The sequence below is a fragment of the Vicugna pacos genome, chromosome 5, assembly GCF_048564905.1.
Source record: "Vicugna pacos chromosome 5, VicPac4, whole genome shotgun sequence".
Lineage (NCBI taxonomy): Eukaryota > Metazoa > Chordata > Mammalia > Artiodactyla > Camelidae > Vicugna > Vicugna pacos.
The window spans coordinates 35,381,033-35,403,674 of NC_132991.1; the positions used below are offsets into that span (position 1 = coordinate 35,381,033).

The 22,642-nt window shown below is 39.8% G+C and overlaps 1 protein-coding gene across 2 annotated transcripts in view; it reads right to left on the bottom strand.

Moving 5' to 3' along the window:
* Positions 1 to 5,356: 5,356 nt before the first annotated feature.
* Positions 5,357 to 22,642, bottom strand: part of ITGB6 (integrin subunit beta 6) — a 70,778-nt gene continuing 53,492 nt past the window's right edge. For both annotated transcript variants that reach the window (XM_031678441.2, XM_072961044.1), the window contains 3 exons: positions 18,460 to 18,579; positions 13,150 to 13,316; positions 5,357 to 7,504 (listed from right to left, as the gene is read on the bottom strand). In XM_031678441.2, coding sequence (XP_031534301.1) covers positions 7,406 to 7,504; positions 13,150 to 13,316; positions 18,460 to 18,579 — 386 coding nt within the window. In that variant the 3' untranslated portion in view covers positions 5,357 to 7,405. The remainder of the gene's footprint in view (positions 7,505 to 13,149; positions 13,317 to 18,459; positions 18,580 to 22,642) is intronic.

Sequence of the window (22,642 nt, forward strand, 5' to 3'; positions counted from 1 at the left end):
TGATAACATGTGTGCCTAGAAAGTTGCTTTGCAACTGCAGTATAGAGATTATAGTGTGTGCTTTCCTGTGTCCATCTGACATCATTTTCAGGTTTTTGAATGAATCATAGAATTTTATTAAAGCATGGGTTGATTATCTCTTAAAATGAACACTAGATTTGAATAAATCAAACAATGACTGAACATGAACAAGAAAGCCTCAGAGAAAAAACATTATATATTCTTTTTTTTTGCCTCTAACAAATTCATATCTTTTATTATGCTCAGTGGTTTTAATCTCCTTTTATTTATGTTTTCTTCTCCAATTCCATCTTCTTAGTAAAAGAGTTTCCAAAATCTGACACACTTCTTGAAATCAATGAAATAGACATTTAATATACCAAAGTTATGCAAGATACATTTAATAGAGAGCCTGCTTAATTTAAATTTTCATTATCCCACTGCAGTGTTTCTAAAACTAATACTATTCTATACAGAACACAGTAGAATATAGTCATTTATAAAGAAGGAGATGAATGATAAACAAAAGAGACAGTTTTTATTTTTAAAAAGTATGAAACAGAATAACTATTAATCAAAAGAGAAACAAATGTTAAGTTTATTGGTAGAATTAAAGTGTGCTTTTTGTAAGACATTTTATAAAAGGCATTACAACTTGAATTCTAGCAGTTTATCCACCGTAGCCTAAGGAGAACTTTTAAAAGAAATTTTAAGCAAATGGTAACCATCACCTTTAATTTTTTAAAGACTAATCACAATTTGTATCTCCACTAGCTTGTTTGGAAGGGAAAAAAAGACAAGGGCTTCAGAATTACCCATATTGGGGGATCTCTCATGCCACAGTCATTATCGTTCTCTGGCTATTTTTGCCGTCACCATCACCCCATCCCCACCCTGCCCCTCCTTTCTAATTAATTAGCTAGCAAAGGGGGCCACTGGTCCACTTCTCCCTCCAGGTTCTCTCTCTTGTCCAGTGTGGGGGTGGGGGTCTCTGGTGTGCTGGACCAAGGCTTGCAGGTGCAGCCCAAGGGGAGCAGGGCAGCAGTGAGGACAGTGGTGTGTGCACTTAGCCCAGATGTGGAGGAAGAGGGAGTCTCTCCAGTCAGAGGTCCAACCAATTCTACCCACTTAGCATGAAATAGCAGCATTCCCAGAAAATGCCCCTGTGGATCTGGGAGTCTTTGTTGCTGAGAGGTTTCCTTGACATGCTAAAACCTCTACCTCCAAAACATCCTAAACTTCCCCCCCGCCAGAGCTCGCGATGTTGAACATCACTCCTGTGTGCACAGTGGCAGTCCTCCGAGGCATCTGACCTGAAGGGTGGCAGGCAGGGCTCTAGAAGGAGAACTGAGCAGGACATGCCCCACGCCGATGCTCAGGCTCCCTAACTTGGTTGGTTAGAGTCCAATGCCCTGAAAGGGTTTTTACTTTATGGCGAGATTTTATCGTAACCCTGCAGGTAAGCCTATGTAGTTCAGGGCAAATCCCTTGTTACATCTGGGAAAGCAACTCTAAGACATATCCTACCAGGTGCTGATCAGTAGTAGCACCTTCCTTTGCACAGAGGAAGGGGCAGAGCAAGAAGTGAGTGCTGCCAGTGACTTTCAGGATAGCCTGGTGTTTAAGACTGAGGTTTTGGAGTAAGATGGGCTCAGGTCCAAATATATATAATACCCTTGGCATTTATAAACTCAGCAACCCCAGGCAAGTCCCTCAGCTTTCTGAACAGCAGTTTCCTTCTTAATAAAATAGGGAAAACAATACAAGCCTCTCAGGGACTAAATACAGTAAGATATATAACATGCTTAACATAATGCTGGTTATAGGAGATAATCAATGGCTTTTATCATTCTTATGGCTTTAACTGGGATTTTTAAGACAGTAGAGCATGCTGGCTAAGAGTATGGCTTCCAGGTCCAGGGTGCTTGGGTTCAAATTCTAGCTTCGAAGTTTGCTAGGTGTGTGACCTGGGCAGGTTACTTAACATCTGTAAAATCGGAGATACTAATAATTCCACCCCACAGGATGATTGTGAGCTCTGTGTGAGTTCGCATATATAAAGCTCTTGGAACAGTAGGTATCACCTATTTTTATTAATAATGCAAGTTATTTAATGCTAGTGAGTTATATCTATTAAAACAAGAAACAATAAATACATCCATTAAATTAATAGATGTTTCCAGTAAGATACATTACTATTAAACAGTAGTAGATATAAATAATAAGTAACAGATATAAATAAATCTAGTAAGATACATCTACTAAAATAAGGAAGAAATGTATATGTATGTGTATATCCACACAAACATTCACCTATGTTGGATTTAGCAGAACCAACTGGATGAAAAAGAAAAGCAGAGTGACTTTTTCCCTAGTCAGTTATTGACAAACAGCAGTTTCACAATGCATTATCTTTCGATGTTGACCTGGAACTGGTTTGTCTGCTGTTCAAGGGCCACGACTGTAAATACACTGCAGACTGAAAAAGCATTGTACTATTTGAGCAGTAAGTCTCCTCATTAAACTTGGACCTAGAAATTGCAAAGGTCAGATTGAAATGCCACACTGAACTAGAACCTTTGTGGGGTTTGTAAAGCCTTGAAGTTGTTCATGACACCAAAGTGTGTGTGTGAGTCAAATCTGTGACTTCCACATGCTTAGCATGCACAAGGTCCTGGGTTCAACCTCCAGTACCTCCATTAAAAAAAAGAAGGGAGGGAGAGAGAGAGAGATAGAGAAAGAAAGGAAGGGAGGAAGGAAGGAAGGAAGGAAGGAAAGAAAGAAAGAAGGAAGGAAGGAAAAGAAAAAAAAAGAAGGAAGGAAAGAAAGAAACCTGTCTTTCCCAGGGTCTAGCTCCAGGACCAGCAGTCGGGAGGGAAGAGTTCTGGCAGTGCCCATGCTGCCCTCTTGTTTGTGCAGCCAAGTGGGAAAGAACAGATCAGGTTTTCGACCCTTCACTCAGCCCAGGGTGATCCACATTTGAATGCCTCCAAATCACAAGGGAGGTGGCATTTAACACCCTGCAGTCCACAGCACAGAGGAGCTCAGACCTTGGCCCAAGTTGTGGGACCGTTCAACCACTGCCCACCATCCTGGCTACAGAAGCCTCATCTAGAACTTTACTCTTTCAGTACAAGAGCATCCCAGCCCAGCTGGTCTATTAAAAGGGCCATTGTGAGGAGGCCCTGCCACTTAAGTCTCCTTGCTTTTTAGCTGTGTTGGCTTGAATCTGTTGCAGTATAATGAAATTTAACAAGAGGGAGAATTTCTATTTATCACATTTCACTCAATCCCTGTTTCTCATTCCCTCTGAATGAGAAATTTTCCCCATTTAGATTTCTGTGAAATGAGGATGATATAAAGTCACTATGAGTCAACAACATTTAAATACATTTACTCTTTTGAGAGGTTGACTTTCCCCTGCAGTTAAAGAGTATCCTTGGTGGGATGGCGTCTTGTATCATGTCCCCTCAAGAAGTTCTGGAAGGAGTGGGTGTGTGGAGGCAAAGAAGGGAGCAGTTCAGAAGACTCTAGGTTGCTTTGGGAGGATTCAGGGGTGTCACTTGGGGGGGTTCACAGCAGTATTTCACTGCACAATTGTTTCTGGTGTTGAGGAGTCTGAATGGGGAAATTTGAACCAGATTAAGTGGACCGCGTGGACTCGCTGAAATCCCCATGGAGTGGGCCTTCTCAGTCTTGCCTTGGAGCCCTGCAGGCTGCCTTCGTCAGAGGAACAGCAGGCCCCAGAGGATGAGCACACTTTATGTGGACAGCCAACCACCCCCACCCCTATATGGCTCATTGTCAGCATTGCCCAGGCACAGCTGCTGCCCTAAAAACTTTTTCTTCCCTCTTCCCCAAACTTCTTATCTTTCCTCTGAGCCCAGCTGGGTAAGCTATTTGTATCTTTCTCCTCCTCTCATTGGCTAGTGCTTTACTGTTCAGGTCTACTTATTCTTGCATTCTTCTTTTAGAATTTCTGTTTTCTTCATTACCCAGATCCAGCCGCCACTCAGGACTTGGGCACAGGACTTACTGTGGCCCCAGACCCCTGGGGAGTCAGGTGGAAGCTGGGGCTCTACCACCCAGGGGACTGTGTGAGGAGGTGCTGGGGCAACTTCCAGCTTAGACCTGGGCGACAGGTGGAACCAAGTGAATCTGGGATATGCATACACTGGACCCAGTACGCTCACAGGGTATATTTGTTTATTTATCATCCTTCTCCCTACAGACTTGGGAGCACAGGGTCTGGTTATTTTGTTCATTGCTGAATCTATAATCATGAGAACTGTGTGTAGCATATCTTAGGTACTCAGGAATACCGACTGAACGAATGTATTGAGCCTCTGCTTATATGTCAGAGATCGTTAGCATTGCTAAAAGAGACAGGCATTGCCACCATCTTACAGATGGAAAAACCAAAGAGAAAGGTGACTTTCTCAGTGCTGTTTAAAACATGAGCAGTTTCTAGATTTTAGACATCTGGCCTTTAGTCTGCAAGAAATAGTTTATTTCTGAATATTAGTAGTGGTGACTTAACTTCCCCTGTCTTTTTGTAAGGAAAGGGTCTTTCTAAGAGAGAGGACTTTTTCTAAGCTGAATCCTTTTATGAGCATTTGGTCCCACTCTGCTTAATTTTTCTGATATGGAAAATGAGCGTAGCACCATGGAACCTACCAAATGGGTGCCCAGGAATATAGCACCACCTGACCATGTTAGTTTGCTGGGGCTGCCACTGCAAAGCACCACAGACTGAGGAGTCTACAGAAAACAAATGTATTTTCTCATGATTCTGGAGGCCAAGAGTCCCAGATCTAGGCGTTGGCGGGGTTGGTTTCTTTGAGGTCTCTCTCCTGGGGTTGTAGAAAGCTGTCTTCTCTCTGTGTCTCTACACAGCGTTCCCTTTGTGCATGTCTGTGACCTAATCTCCTCTTATAAGGACACCAGTCATATGGGATTAGGGCACACCCTCATGACCTCATTTTAACTTAATTACCTCTTTAAATTCCTTATCTCCAAATGCAGTCACATTCTAGGATACTAGAGGTTAAGACTTCAGAACATGAATTTTGGGGTGAGAATCACAATCCAGCCCAACACACTTACCCTAAAGAACTTGATTTTATAGAATGTAGGGTAAAGTCCAGGCCTGTTTTAAAACCTCGTGATGTCAGTATAGTAGATATGAGGCAATTGAGATCCCACGCCCTGCTGACTCCTACCTTTGGTGACTGCCTCTTTCTGCTCTTCTTGGCTCTAGACTGGCAGTCAGAACAGGTCATCCAGGGATCCAGAAACCCAAGAAGAGGGTTTTGTACCAGGCAAATAAAAAGAATTATCATTCATCTAAGGTTCATTGTTTAAATTACCATGTTTATTTATGTCAACACAAAATACAATAAAACAACTTACAAAAAACCCATTTTAGCTTCATGTAACATAACTCTTCAGTAAACAGAAGTACTACTGTTAATGTTTTGACCTTTTCAAGGTCCAGCCTTGGTCAAAACAGTATTCAGAGGAATGGCAGATTCTTTTCTACCTTCCCCAATATATACACAAAGGAAATTTATATCTTCTAAAACCCCATTCCAGTAATAATACAAAAATGTCACATGTAGAGGTGAACACCACTGTTGTGTTATCAGTAATGCAACTTCCTTGTTGCTCAAGATTTCCCACCGACCCTGGGCTTCGGTCAGGAATGCAGTGTGTACATCAGCCCTTCAGGTTTCCAAAGTGATTGTTTAGCAATTCTTTTAGAATGACTGTATACTCCCCAAGTGTCTAATTTACCTGAGATATTTAGAAACCTGAAAAAAAAAAGCCTCCAAGTGATCCAATGTGTACTGAGCTATCTGATAAGAACTGCAGAGACTTACAATAGATTACTGGGTGCCAGTTCGGTGGATAAACATGAAACCGCCATTACCTAATGAACTACTCACCTAGTAAAAGGCTTCAGTTTACAGTTTACTCAAAGGTAATGAACGTTGCACAAAAGTACAAGACCTCACCTATATTTCAGTGGTTTAAGTGCTATTTGCTTAGTCACTACATTTTCAAATAAATGCAAGTTATCACTTCACTAGCAAAATCTTTCTACCATTTCGTTGTCAAAAGTCAGTCTCATATGGTGGAAAGAAGCAATGGCTTGGAGCCAGGAGGTCTTGATTCCGCACCAGCTCTACCCACTCTCTGAGGCTTAGTTTCCTTATGAGGATCAAGTTAGATGAAAGTGCTTTGCAGAGCAGTATTAACTACAAGAAAGAGTTCATCTCGTCAATCAACCTACGGATCGCTGATTATCCACATGTATTTTTTAAGTAAAGTCTTACTTTTTAAAGTAAGATATTCACCATATGCAACTGAGATGTGGAAGCTCGGTTATGCAAGTGGGATAAGAATATAGATTTTTAAAAGGTCATGACAGACCTGTGTCCTCTCATGAGTGTTTTATTTAAAACTATTAAAAATTTTTTATTCTGTTTAACCCATGATCGTTTTGTATTATTGGAACTCTTTTTGAGTAAACTATCTAGCCATTTAAAGTAATTTTTTAAACAGGAAATTAAAACTTTCATATGACATTTACAGGGTTTAGACAATTGTGAAACTGAGGAAAATGGATTGAGAAATACTTAAGAAGTAATAGCCTAAAAACTCAGGGAAACTGAGTACAGAAGTTTACTTTTCAGATAGTTAAAAATAATCTAAATGCTAAGCTTGTTATTTATTTTCCCCACTGGTGACTTCCTAATTTATAAATTACTTCTTATTCTTCTGGAAAATAAATAAAATACTTGTCTGTGTACCTGACTTTTAGGTACATTCAAATCCACAGAAATTATTAACTCTTAATTTTTATTCTTACATGTGGGACATCTTTAGAATTGCATCCTTGAGCCAATGTAAAATTCAGCATCTCATTTTTCATAGGTTTAAAAAAAAATCCTCCTTTAGGAAAGGGCAGTTTTATTTAAAAGTTTAGAATTAATTGGCAAGTGTGCGTATATAATGTGAGCATATGGACTTTGTGACTTTGCAGACAGAGACTTCAGGTAGCTGTATGCCTGCAACAAATGAGATTCTAATTTCAAACATTTTTCAAATGCAAATCAGGCCCGCATGAATCATTTTGATGATTTTTGAGGTATTAATGTAATAGAGTTAGTATTCCTGAAATGATCCCCAAAGTCACCCCTTTGCTAAGGATATTTCTCTTCTTGATTATTTTGAACCTGCCAACATCATCGCTAACCTTCACACAGAGAATGACTGATCTCTGAATGACCTATTATTAGCTTAAACCAACCTCATTTTGAAGCAACAAAGAAAGAAAAATTAAATAGTGCATTAACATTTCGTATCAGTGAAACAGACTTTTTCCATGCATAAAGGAGTTCTATCCATCCGTGGAAAGGTCCACCTTTTGTTTTTCCCTGTGTTTATAGGTTACATTCTTAAAGGTACTGGTGGAGCCTCTGTACAGTGGATTGGTTCCCTAAAAAAAAGAAAAGGTTCCAATTAAAATATGTATATTTTGGAATTACACAGTTTTAATATATCTAAATAATTTCATTGTACATTGCAAATTGAAAGAAGAGAGTCCAGCTCAGTCTTGGAAGCCATTTGAAAACTTTTGGTCAATTTGATAAGTCATACTTTAAGCATTTTAAAATGTATGCATCTTTATTTTAATTTTTTATTATGCAGAACTAGTTCCATAAGTGTATATAAAAAGTCTTATCCTTTTTGGAAATGCACAAAATCATGGGTTTTTGGACATGCCCTAAATCCTGGCTGAAAAACAAGACTTCGGCTGTTTTGTTTACTGTTGTTTTACCAGAGCTGAACACAGTTCTGCTAGCCCACAGTAGGCACTCAGAATTTACTAAATGAACAGAATGAACCAATAGGTGACCCAAAAGTGAAATGTAAAGTAAAAAAGTAAAAAATGGGAAAAGTGAACTGGTAGAAGTATACCAAAATGAACAACATAGTACCTGCCTTTAAAAATGTGTTTCTGGTGAGAGGCATCAAACAAGGACACAAATAATCTTGCTAAAAAGAGATCACAATTCAGAAGGACAACTAGTTGCTTAGGAGAAGCAGGGAAAGATCCCGAGGCAGCAAACACCTGCTCTGGATAGTAAAGGAATTAGGTAGCTTTTGCTTACTAGGGAGTCACAGTGTGGGAAGCAGAGAGTCACAAGAGACTGGCGTGTGGGACGCTGGGCTCATGAAAGGAGAACGGGTCCCAAGGCAGGTCGGGCCAGATGGCTTTGACCTTGGGGTAGTGAAAAGGTTGTGTGCAAGTACCTGGATAATTCAGTTGTGCTCTTTGGGCTGTAGATGTGTTTCCAGGTGCCCTCACCAGGACCAGAAGTGGCAGAAACCCTCTAGTGTTTGAAGAAATGCCAAGCCCGATCCTCCAATTTCTCTCCTTTGGTTTCATTGTCTTAGGCAGGCACAAGATGTCTGGGTTAGGAGTAGTTTCTTCCCTCACACTTTCCAAGGTTGGCCACACAGGCTTTGACATCAGACAGCCTAGGTTCCAAACTGCTCCACCATGTAACTTTACTTAAGCAATTCCAAGCCTGGTATCTGTAAGAGGGACTACCAAAGTGCCCACCTGGTCTGCGAGGTAACGTACTTCAGCAGGTGCCTGCCACATAGTAAGTGCTCAATAAATGCTGCCTCTTCTTATTAGTACTTATTTATAACTCTTCTCACATTGGGAACTTCCTTTTCTTTTTGGTCCTGGAGAGGGTACTAAAGTTATTTTCCCCCAAGGCTTTGAGACTTTCAACACTTTCAAGCCAATTTCTGAGTATGTGTTGAGTCTAGGTACCACCGCTGACCCTTCAAATTACTAAATATTACACTTTGGTCTCCTTATTCCATAAATTGTAAAGATGGTAGCAATTTCTAGGCATAGCTTTGAAAAACACAACTATATTTGCTTTCTCAGTACATGTCTCTCAGCTTTCAGAAGAACTGAATAGAATTGAAAACCATTCCCTGGTCTTTAGCACTTGTTGCCCATGGATTTGCTGCAGTGTCTTCATTGTGAGGAAGAATCACACCTGCATCTGTTTCTATGCTGCCCAGAGCCAGTGGCCTGACCTCTGACTGAGTAACATGTTACCTTTGTCCATGTGCCTTTGGAGAGAGATGCTATCTCAGTAATGAGGGCAAGTGGAGAAGAGATTCCTTGGTGGTGGATGATGAGTGAAGATCAAGTCACCATATTGCTTCTACTCCTGAGGTCAGCCTGGATAATTATGAGGGTCCTCCAGTCCTTATTTAGTCCTACTGCCAGAAGAACTTGAGATTTGGAGAGTGTAGGGCAGGCTGATGTGGTCTTAGATGCAAGTGGAGTCTCATTTGCAAACAAAAATCAAGTGTGGAATTATATTAAGTTTAAGAGATTGCAAGCTGTTGAGTTTGAGTTGATTACAGAAGAATAAGGGACTCAGTTGAAGAGGACAGATGGAAAAAATAAGATGTGTAGATGAGGAATGATGGGTAGTGGCATGGTCCTGGAGGAAAAGCGAGCCTTAGGGAACAGAAAAGACACTCGGAACGCAAGAACAGGCTGTGAGCAGGGCCAGTGCGGATCTTGGTAGGACTAGGAACCCTTTTGTGGCCCCCATCACATATCATGTCCAATACCCTACATCCCACACTAAATATAATTTATATGCAATATGAAAGAGGTGACTTTAGTTGCAGTTGACTGAATACACAATGGTATTTTGCAGATATTTAGTTGACTGTTTAACTTTGATGGTATGGTTTTCATTCTGAGTTTTGAAGCAATTTCATTTATTCTCGTCTACAATACTTGGGGGAGTCTCTTGCAAAGCTAGTTATATGGCCTGGGCATGCTAATACGGGGAGATGGATGAAGCAGACCCTGCCATAGTAGGAGGGTAAGATGGAATCATAAAGGTAGAGAAAGACCAAGTACATATCGCTGGGGGACAGTAGTGTTTCCTGTCCTCAGCTGATGATCAGAACTCAGGAGAATGAGCTCAAATGGGAATCTGCTGGCAGGAGAAAGTATGGCAATGACCAGTATTGCCTCATCTAGGGCCACGCAGGGGCCAGTCTCCCTCTGTGGGGTTTCCAGCAGAGACGCAGGCTTGAGTCTGGCTCCATTTCGGATGAATCTGCACTCTTTCACTCTTTAGACGAGGTCACGTTTCCCTCAAGCATCTGGGGTGACCAGGCTGATTCCCCCAGAAGTCTGGGGGATGCTAATTTAGGCTGTGGATTTTATAAATGCAGTGGTACATTTTTAGAGCTTGAAAACGTGGTAATAAGAAAGCTCTCTGTCATGACCCACAGCTCCCTTAATGATTGCATAACTGTCAAACGCAGACCTGATTTGCTTAGCACAGTACAAAATCAATCCTGGACTGCAACAAATGTCACACTGAACATCTTTTGCCTCAAGTTAATGACTTGTCATCCTAGGAAAAATGTCTAATCAAAAATGAATTTAAATATCTTCCCGTTGTGTTTTCATAAAGAATATGAATGGGGGGGAGGTTATTTCTAAAAGTGTAATAAAAAGTAAGCTTTTTTTTTTTTTATGGCTGTGATGAAATGTTTCAGGTGGCAAAAACAAAGCTCTTTCTCATCCTGAGCTCTGTCACCTTTAGAGGTCAATGAGGGCCTATGGGTCAGAAGATCCAACTACTGTCCCTGGAAATCCCTTGGGTTTTGAAGACCAAATTTAGTTCTTCAAGAAGAAATAAATTTTAGATAAAAACAAAGTCAAATTGAGGACCCCAAAATGGACGCACTGAGCAACATCTTTTTTTCCAATAGGACATAGTAGTGAAATTTGAATTGAATTATTTGAATTAAACTTCTTTTGTATCCAAGTGAATAATTATTACCTAGTCATTATCTAGTCAAGGACATCAAACATTTGTTATTCAAAGAAACTCAATTTAACAGGGAATAATATTTTTCATTTATGCTTTTATCTGTTTAATGCATATTTTTGTTCCATTTTTGATGAAGAGACAGCAAAAATTTAGCATTTGTATTTCAGTCATGTTCTACATCCTGAGGGAAAACGATTCATGTTTGGGGGAAATTAACTGTTAATTAAAATGTTATTTTAAAGATATTCATCATGTGTCAGCATTCATGCCTTTGTAGGAGAACATTCAAACGTGCTGGTTAGTAGATACACATCACATAATTGCCCAAGTGCCTGTTTGTGGATCGCCTGCTTATTATTTCTGGGAGGGTCAAGGCTGTGCTTGGGGAAGAGCTGCAATTAGGATTACATCTCCACAATGGACCAGCTGTTGGGAAGTCTCAACCTCTCTGAGCTTCAGTTTTCTTACATTCGAAATGGGACTATCAAGACTATCTCACGGGACTGGTGGTTGTTCAGTTTACTGGCTGCTGTTGTGTTTTGCGCCATCTTAACCACATTCTTTTGCCTGGTTGCCTTCTGACCATTGCCAGACATTTTCTTTACAGTTGGTGAAGAGTTAAAAACATCTATGACCAGCAGATCAGGTGAAGTTAACTCAACACTTTGGCCTCCTTTAGCCTAGGTTCTAAGTCTCCGAACTAACCTGTCAGGTTACATTTTACCTGTTTAGGGATGGGTAAATTAGATCCTCATTACAAATCCTCATTTTACTTTCCTAAGGGTTTTGTTTAATTAGGAAAAATCCATACATACACAAAAGAAGAGGAAAGCCATATAACGAACCTTTGGGTATACAGACCCATCACCCAGATTCAACAGTTAGCAAGATCTTAGCCACACTTGCTTCAACTATCCTTGTCTCTCTCTGTTGGCTGAATTATTTCCAATCAAACCCAGCCTTTGCTTCCTTTCACTTCAAACTATAATTATAATTTTCTACTAGCAAAACCTCAAGCCATTTTCAAACCTAACTGAAATAACCATAATCCCTTGCTATCATTCTCATATCCAGTCTATATTAACTTTTTCCAGTTGTCCAAAGATATATATATATATAATTTATAGTTAGATTGTTCAAATCAGGATCAGGACAAGGTCTATACATTGCATCTGGTTGTCGTGTTTAAAGGCATTTTTAATGGAAAGATAAAATAGATAAAAATTTTCCTTGTCCATTGCCCTGCACCAGATATATATGGTTATTTCAAAATAACTGCATAAGATATAAACATCCCTTATCAAGATAAATTTATCCAAAACAGAACATTCTGTTTGCTTTAGATATTGAAGATATCATTATAGACTTAGAGAAAAAAGTGTTAACATCAATTTATTTGGGGGAGATGAACCCAGAGGTGCATTGTGTTTGCCTGTATTTTCTCCGGTGATATCACTGTTTTTAGAATCAGCAATGTAAGATAATTGCTATTAGATAGGCGGACACAGCATTAGAGGGAGAGAAAGAGATGAAATTAAAACCATGAAATTGTTTCTGTGGGCCTCTAGAAATGTAATTCTCTCTCCTGTGGAAAAGAAACACAGAAAATTGGAGTCCTGTTTTGTGTTTGCCTAGTGTGAAGAGGAGACACATAAATTACATCCATTGAGTACATATATTTAACAGTTGATACTTTTGGGGTTCTTTTCAGGTAGCTGTTTAAAATTCATGTTATTCAGAAAAATTAACTGGATGGTATTTAAAAAGTCTTCTCGACTTTACTGTGTAACCTATTATGGGTAATGAGTATTTCCATGGAAATTGGCATGAGCGGTCATACCACTTAGGAACCTTATTCCATTAGCTGTAACAACCGATGTATGGAATGTTCAGATACAGCACCTATGCCTTATCAAGTGGTTCTGGCAGAGTCCTCCTGTGGTGAGGAATAAAATGTATTTCCTTGATGTCCCTAGGTAGCTATATGAGGAGTTCCATGAGACTCTTCAGAGTAGGGGAAATCTTCACTGCACAGAGAGACAAATGTATGCTATGAGGGCTGTCTGGGTCCCAGATAAAGAACAGAGGTTCCTTTATTCCCAAAGCAGAACAGAAATCAGCTGTTGGGGATGTAGTGAAAGGAACAGAGAAAGAACATGGCATTTTAACTCTCTCTTGGAGCAGAAGAAGGCTGACACCCCATCCCTTCCAAAGGACAAGGAGTAGCCCCTCGGTGGGCACATACCGTTTGCCACTTGGCCTTTGACCTTTCTGCTTCAAATTTGGCAACTTCTTTCCGATCATGAAATGACACCAGCAGCTTCCAAATGCACAGTAGGACAACCCCAATGAGAAGAATAGCCAGTGAAACCCCTAACATGATCATGGGAATATTCGGAGGTTTTGGACAATCTGTGGAAACAAAATTATATTAAGAAGATGGTACAATAGTGTTCCGATGTAGAGAAAACATTTCTCATTAAATTTTCCAACCATATTTTTTCTCCCATACAGGGAAACTGGAAACACCTTTTCTTTTGCTGAATTAAAAAAAAATGAGTTACTTGTTGAAGGATAGCCTTATTCCTTCAAAGTAGAACAAAAGATAAAGCAAATGGCTATACACTTAAATGGCTTCAAAGCAAATGGCTATACACTTAAATGGCTTCAAAGCAAATGGCTATACACTTAAATGGCTGACTCAAAAAGAATTAGAATCCAAAAGAGTGACAGTTAATATACATGGAATATTTAAAGGACCATGAAAAAGACTATAGTTCAATCACTAAAGGTGGTCTCTTCTGGGTATATAATGAAGTAGAAAAGGAATGTGTACACACACACACACACACACACAATTACTTTTTCATGGATTTTCTTGAAACATGAACCGTCTATTTTCAAAATTATGTAAAACCTAAAACCTATCTCCTGGAAAGTTTACTACTTGCTGCTTCCTTTTTAAAATATAGAAGACAATCGTGGCTTTCAGTTTTTTGTTTTTTTTTTTAACTCCAATGCAGTGTCCTGGTGTCCTGGAAAATTTCTGGACTGGGGTCAGGAGAGGTGGGTTCAGCTCCACTCTGAAGGACAGTAGCTGTCTGAAATCCATTATGTCCCTCTTCCCTCTCTGAGCCCAAGTACCTTCGTCTGTAAAACAAAGCTGTGGGACTTTCGTGTTCCCTTAACTTCCCTGATGATAAAATTAAGCCAGGTGCTCATGCTTATTAAACCCACCCCCAAAATTCCCAGACCCTTCCCCTGAGATCCTGATTCAGGAGGTCTTGGATGGAGCCACAGATTTTTTATTATTAAAAGTATCCCAAGTGATTCTTATTTTCAGGGAAGTTTGGGAACTTAGGTGTTCTGAGTAGTCCTTTCAACTCGAACATTCTATGAAATGTTACTTTGATTCTATTGATGATATTAATATAATTCTGAAATTACACAGTACCTTCTCTCATTGACAGCAGAATGACTAATAATCTTTGCAATATGCCTGGGAGAGGATACATTTCTTAATGAAACATTATAATTAAGCTCTCCCTTTGCTTTCATGGGAAAAAAAATCCCACATAAAAATTATCATTGAATATCTGCCTCCCTCTGCAAGAAGTGAGGCAAATCCATGGTATCTGGGGAGGAAATGAATCATGTTTAGTTTATCCTAACTCTTATTGCTTTTAGATATTTAATAAGGAGAGTTATACACACAGGACTAGTCATGCTGCTTTCAAGGTAAGATCTATAGCTGATCTGAATTTGAGCGGGACTAATGACCCCCTTAACAGCATGACGCCTGGCCTCACATACTTTTGTTCTTTGGCCAAAAAATCGTGTAAGGAGATTACACAGAAATAAGTAAAGGAGCTAATGAAATAGCTACTACAGTATGAAGATCTAAAAGACTGTTTCTAGCATAGCAAATGAACCATGGCTGCTTCTAATAGGTTAGCAATGCTCTTGCACAGAAAGTGGCAGGCCCATATCAATGAGAACACATCCTGACTCCATCTTTATCTCTGAGATGTCTGGGGTGGGGCATAGAACATTCATGCTCAAAGCAAGATGAAGCTTGCCGAGACCTTGCAGCCAGAACATGAATTAGGAGGGCTCTCCAGGAGGGGATAAATAAAGGAGAAACAGGCATGGCCTGGCAGAGGTAATTATTTAAAGAACTTAAGAGTCATTTGGAATTAAACATAATCTTAACAAAGGATTTTGGCCCAAACTCCAGAGCAGGTATTACACAATAGAAATGTCCACTTTCCATATTCTCTTTAGTATTTCTGGAGATGCTCAGACTGAAGACATGCTTTTGGGTGGGAGAAAAGGGCTTTGTCTACCATGTGTGCCATCCAGGGTTGCCTATTGAGTCCTGGTCGGTACTGCACCTAATTCTAAGGTTCTGAGTTAACAACGCTGCCAGTCTGGTAGCTCTGCTACACGTGGCTACTGCTCAGTAGTCACTAGAAATGTGACTTTTCGGTTTTAGGTTTTGTGCTAAGTATAAAACACACAGTGATTTTGAAGACTTGACACGGAAACAAAAGTAAAACATCTCACTGATCATTTTTGTGTTGATTATATGTTGAAATAACAATACTTTGGATATGACAGATTAAATAAAACATGTTATTAACATTAATTTCTCTTATACTCTCTAATGTGGTTACTAGAACATTTTGAATTACATACGTGGTTTGCATAACATTTCTCTCAGAGAATGCTGATCTGACGTATTTTGGGGATTCAGATGTTTATGGTGATTGTACAGCCAGTGGGAGGCAGTGTAGCACAGTAGTTAAGAGCAGGGGCTCCAGGCCAGCCGGCTGGAGTCCCCAACCAGCGCTGGTACTTAACTGCTGCAGGACCTAGCAAATTATTAACTTCCCAATTACCTTACCTGTAAAATGGAAATAATAGCAATGCCTGCTTTCTATGGTTGTTGAGGGTATTCAATGAATCAACTCATGTAAAACACATAGAATAACACCTGGTATATGTTATTAGTAAGGGCTCGATAAATGAGAGCTGCTATTTTCTTCTTCTTATCATTACAACAATGCACCCTTCTCCCTCTTTTATCCTCAAGACCTCAAGGGCCTGGAACCTCCAATTTGGAACCTGTGGGTGTAACATTTACACCCACATCCCTGCCAGGAGGGCTCCCTAACTACCATTCATTGACTGTGGCTCTCACGAATGTGGCTCTTATCCTCGAAAGCTTCTCCGGAAAACAGATGAGTGAAGCTCTCCCTACGTCCACACATGATGACTTTTGTCTGATGGTGACTCTTCACTTGGTTTCTTTTTCTATTTGTTTGGAGAACCCTGGAAATCCCTAAAATCCTCCCTTCTCATTTTGCTTCTTTTCCCCCCTTGCCTGCAACCGGCTGCCCTGGGATTCTCTGGCCTTAGAGCTGTGAGAGGGGACTGCAGACTCCTGGGGGCGGGTTCTGCCCTCAGGGCCCCTGGACTCTCCCGGCCTGTCTTGGACCTCAAACGTTCCTCAGGAAAGAAGCATCCTTGAAGCTGTCAGGTGACTCCTGTTAAGCCTCAGGGAGGTAATTTTCCCCTGACTTTTCCCTGCTACAAAAGCATAGGGAGAATAAAGAACCTTAATAAAAAGACATCGGAGCATCTGAGGGCTCTCAGGAAGATGGCATGTTGCTGTGCCACTCCTATTGTGCGGACGAATAAAAGAAGAAAAACCCAACTGTTCAGTAATGAGGAGGCATTTAACAGCCAAAGATATATTTCACAAGAAAAAAAAGTCAAAATCAAACCAACTAGATACAAAAGCCCCTGAATTAAAAACAGACCCTCTTCTGGAAGTTCATTTTTGTTTGGAACTTGCTTTTCCAGTGGAACCGCTATTATAAGGAATGGCTTTGATTTCAGGAGAACGTGCTGAAGCCACTGTCGTGGTCACAAATAGAGGGTGGCAGTGGAGCTGAAGAATTTGACTTTATAAAACAGATAATGAGAAGGCAGGTCTTTTGTACTATGAAGTGTCTTTTCCGTATAGCCGGATTCACCTTAACTTTCTTTAACAAATGGCCCCTACAATGCCCTTTATATACGGATTTCGAAGTTGATTTAAAGAAAGAAGAAGTTGATTTACAGATTTTCAAGAGTGAGTCTTCAAGTGCCCCCTGCCCAGCTGAGCTGCAAGGTCACCATTATGCCCTTGCATCTTGCATTGTGCTGACCTCTACCTCTCCTGACCCTCAGCACTGCAATGGGATATTTTTCTAGTCATGTTTCCTTGGTTGGTTTATAATGTCTTAAACTTACTTTTCGGTAATTTTGGTATTGCTTTTCACACTCTCAAGTGATGGCAGTTTGGTCCCTTGGCTTCCAATTCAGGACTTCATCTTTTGTCAGCCCACTGATAAGCCAGCACACACAACAAAAACCCATCTGCCTCCTAGCCTGCCCCTGCTGCTATTGTCTAGGGGAGAACTTGGGCGCCAAGCTTTTGAGGGAAGGAGGAGATTGCTGACAAGGTCTGGAGAGGTCCGATTTAAGGCAGCTGTCATTTCTGCCAGAAAGGCTTAGGGACACATCATTAATTGAAGATGGAAAAGGTGAAGCACCAGTGAATATCTAAGAAGGCAGCCAGGGCTATTAGGGCAGAGTCACTCAGAGGAGGTCTGGAAGCCATCTGTACCAGAGTCACCTGGAGAAATGTTACAGGCAGAGAGTCCTGGGCCACACACCCAGCTTGCTGACTCAGGATGCAAGCAATGTAACAGGCTCCCCAGGTGACACTCACTAAAATTTAAGAATTTCTCAGCAGAAGTACTTTTCCCACCATATTCTTTTCTGATACAAGCTTCTCTCTCCCCTTCACCGAAGATGAAATTTTTATTTGAGGGCTTCCCAAGTCCCAAGCCGACTCCCTGAGTTGGTAGAGAGGAAAACCCACAGAAGTGATGGGTTCTGACTTCCTTTAGAGATCACTTCCTTCCTTCCTTGCTACTTCACATCTTTTCTGACTGAGCATTAGCACTTAATGACCCACTGGGCAAGATATGAACTGGTACATGTTTTACATGCATTATTTCATTTAATCCTTGAATTGACCCGTAAAAGAAAATACTGTTATTTTCCCCATATTACTGATGAGGAAATAGAGACTCACAGAGGCAAGTATCTGCCAGAATGTCAATTAAGTGGTGGAGGAGGTCTTGAGCCCAGATTTGCCTGATTTGAAACTCATTCTCTTAGACTTAATGCTCCTCCTCCCTGCTAGCCTTTCCTAAAAATATACCTTTTACTTACATTGCATTTAATTGGTCCACCTTTCTACAATTCATCAGTCAATCAGCTTTCAGGGATTGGTACAAATACACTTAATCTCGTTATCTGGTCTTAATAAGAGACATTGGAACATCTCAAACCTTTCAACAGATACCTTTCAATTATTGAAAAAGTAGAAGCACTCCATGAAAAATTTGGAAATATCTTTCCTGGTGAGCTGGTAAGGTGTTTTCTCCTCTCCTGTGTAGCATCTCTTACCTTTGACAATGGAAGGCATGCCACCCACCTTTCTCGTTGATGCTGTGAATGATGGTTTTCCCTTCGTTATCTGTAGTTATTAGGAATGTAATAAGACATTCATTTTCTCCTTGCAGAGAACAGGAAACAGAACTATCCTTTGAGAAATCTGTAGATAAAGGAGTCATTCATTAGGTTAAATGAGATGCCAAAAGAGATTTTTTTTAAGGCAAAGTAGTATTGAGTTTTATTATGCAAATAGGAATTTTCAACCCTGCAGAATAGGAATAGAAAAGACATAGGATTTTCCCCACCCACTGAGGTTTTAGTTTCTACTCATGTTCCAGAAGAAAAGTTCCAGGTGTGGTCAATCAGGACTGACCATCTAATGCACCCATCAATCTGATGAGAGCAGGATTTCAAGAGAGTGAAAGTATTTCAGGGCAGGCACGCTTAGCTGTCTTGGGAACAGAATGGCCCTGATTATGGTAATGAGGAAGCTATAAGCTCTCCTTGGCTGAGAGCATCTGGGAGGAAGCCTAGATTACATTTCAGAAAGAGACTATACCGTCTCCACTGACATCAGTATTGCTAAAGAGGCCTCTCCCACAATGATATAGTCAAGATTGCTGGCCATATATTGTCACAACAATAAATATAAATTAATATGAGGAAATGGAGATTGAAGTGTTATGTAGCTCAGGACCAGAAGGATAAAGGTAAACCCCAGAATAAAAGGAGACCAGAATGACAGTTTGCCTACCATTCAGTATAGCCCTTTTCTCAATTTGAAACAAATTCAGGGGGCAGGGAGGGTATAGCTCAGTGGTAGAGTACTTGCCTACCACATGCAAGGTCCTGGGTTCAATCTCCAGGACCTCTATTAAAAAAAAATAAATAAAAACCTAATTACCTCCCCCCCAAAATTGGTTTTTCTCAAATCTTTTCTAAATAGAAAAAATTTTTTGAGCTCCTTCAAGAAGCAGAAAATGAATTTCATGACAGAAACTGATAATATAGTAAAATGGTCCATCTAAGATGTTAATACTACTTGTCAGACATTTTAATGGTCTGGCACCTATGCCAAAATTATGTAGCATTTTTCTAATTAAAAAAAAAAACACTTGCTTAATCTTCTCCTTTCTTCTAAGTTGGAGACATTTTAATGATACCGTTATACTTTTTCAGAAACCTGTAAACAGAATGACCATTTGCTTTTATCCTAAAATTTTGAGACATATGTTCCAATATTAGTGGTCAGAATGTTAAAACTGGGCCCATCCCATATAACCTTGGACATAGTCTTGCTAGATGGAAACTTTCTCATTAGCTTAAACCCAAAAAGCTTTTAATAAAACAGAATCTACATGTGTTCTCTGAGTCTAACAAAGAAAAATTAAATAATAGTCCATTTTTGGTTAAACAATGCCATAGCCATAGAAAGACAGAAATACTAAGCTGTTTTTTACATCTAATTTGTAGGATAAACACCCCATGCCAGAGTTCGTAAGAACTATGCCTGTATTGTCTATGACAATGGGGACTAGTAAAACATTTAGCATTATTAATAAGATTTCAGAGGATAAATTTAAGGGAGCAAACTGTTTTTGAATCCATTAGAAGCATCTGTTTACACAAGCATATGACATCTAATTACAAATTATTCTCATCTGGTCATTCCCAAAAGTTTACAATCATCTATATCACCTAGAAGTTTTGAAATTATGCATTCCAGAGACCCAGCCCTGGCTATTCTGATCTAAGAAGTCAGTGATTTGGACAGGAGCTTGTATTTCAGTGAATTGTGAATGTTATTTTTAATAAAGTGATTTTGATGAAGAGGTTGGGGAACCCAGGGGCAACCCTTGATTTGTGAAATTTGTGATTTCACTTGTTTGAGAGCAACAGCTCTGCATGTATAATTCATCCTTTGGCCATTTTTAGATGACCTTCACCACACATGCTCCTACCAAACCACTCCCGTGAGCTGGGATTCGGGAAGTCTCGGGAAGTCTCTTTTTCCTGTTGGAGTGTTGATTTCCTTCCCTCCCCCTCTCTGCCATGACAGTGCACACCCACTGTTCTTCTCAAACTTACTTCATGGAACATTTTATTCTCAGGTAGAAAATATGTGGACAGCTTATAATACTCCTTTCAGTAATATTAATCCTGTGTGTTTTATTTTCTCTTAAACAGCTACACGGAAGCACAGGGAGGCTTAATTTCCTTGGCCAGGATTTTTTTAAGTTTTAATGGAACTGCTAATATGACCTTTGAGTCATGACTCCCTTCTTGCTTTAATTACTTCGACATTCCTTTTCATGACTGTTATGACTCTAGATTTAGCCTGTTTTGTAGTGTTTGGGTATTAAAATGGTATTACTGGATGTGCAGTGAAAGGGTCCAGCTTGGGCTAGAGATTTGCATAATTAGCTGCTAAGGTCTTCTTCTGTTGTTCATTAGAAATGGACCTTTCTTTTTTACCCACTTTAATGAGTGTCAGCAGTGCTGTTCTCGAATAAGACAATGAAAATGAGATCTCAGGCAGTCCATGAAACCATACTTAGAAAAGGAAGAAATGTGAGGATGGAGGTGGAGAGGTTGGGGTCCAGGAAAGATGTGGAAAATGTAAACTGTCTGCACCATTGAATCAAGATAACCATGAATTTAAGACCTCCCCTTTGAAGCCCCTTAGTTCTCAGAGAAAACAGTTTCCCAAGGGGAAAAAAAAGGGTTCTGTGGTCAAATAAGTTTGGGAATTCCTCCTTACTCTAATTCCTCCCTTTGCCTCTTTTGAAAATTCACAGTGCACATTTTTACACATTTAAGGTTCACATTTAATGTGCAAAACAACTCTGAGTCTTGCAAAGAAAACAATAAGCTTAGTTTCCCATTTTCAAAATGTATATGACCACGGGTGCTCCTGTCCATTTAACACTTTCAGGACTAGGGTTCCTTGGAAGACACTGTGAGGAGCAATGCTCTGAGTACATGAATGTTGAGGTAAATTAAAAACTTCTCTTTCAGTAAGATGGAATGAGTAAAGTTAAACCACATGTCTTTAGAAATGCTCACCCAAGTCACCACAGCACAGCTGAGGAAGAATTTATTCAGATTATGAAGTTTATGCTTATTTTATCTTTTTCTCCATGTCTTTGTTAGGGGAAGGATGGGTTGACAAAAGACCCCATGGACGAGCAAGTGCATTGTGATGCTTTCAAGATGACATGATCAATAACACAACTGGGTGAGTAACTTGAAATAGAACTTATAAAAAGGTCCCATTAGAAAAAATGACTTTTTAATGCACAGGCTGACAAAATTATTTTTTTCTCTCAAATTCATCAAGATGAGTGCTTTAAATGGTGTTAGTAATCCAATTATTATGTTCAATTTCTGAGTTAGAAATAGTTGTATTCCTCTATTTTGAAGATAATTTAGTCAATTACCAAAAAAGAATAACGCAGATACTTTAAATGCCACTTGAGAACCTAGCCTTCCTTTCAAATCCAAGCACTTATGATAATCTATACTCAGAAAACTGTGTGTTCAAATATAGTAATTCCCTGTTCATGATTTACATGGTTCCGAGGTTTACTTCTTTTTCCCCTTGGCACATTAGATTTCCCATGCTGCTAGTCAATTCAGGTCTAGTAATTTGCAGAGCATTTTCTGCAATTTTTAGCCATTTCTTCCAAACACATGGTAAATATCCCAACTGTTTGCTGAGAAATGAAGCCAGAGGCTATGCTGAGACTTTGTACTAGTTACTAATGTGGACAGTCCACCAATGCCGTTTTTCTCTGTGTTTTTGCTGCATCTTACCTTCAATATTTGTGTAAGGTACACACCACCTCATCCAATTTACAGCTATTTGGCATATTTATCTTTAGGCGTCCGAGAAGTACAGGCGACTGATTTTATGAACACTAATACTGCCCCTCTATAAAGGGTTATTTAACTGTGCCGTCAGAAACCTCAATTTTGAAACAATGTAGGTCATTTTCAAAACAATATAAAGCTCACTAGCTTATTCCATTTTGGAAATGGATTAATTTCTGTATTCTAATTTCATCTATTCAAGGTACATATCCTAGAGTGTCATAAATTATTATTTTGATTATTCCACTCTGCCTGAGATGCATCGAGGCCGCATCTCTAAGGTGTGCAGAGCAATGTCCCTACCTTAGCAGCCGGATAATGCAGATTTTGTGATGATGGATAAACACATC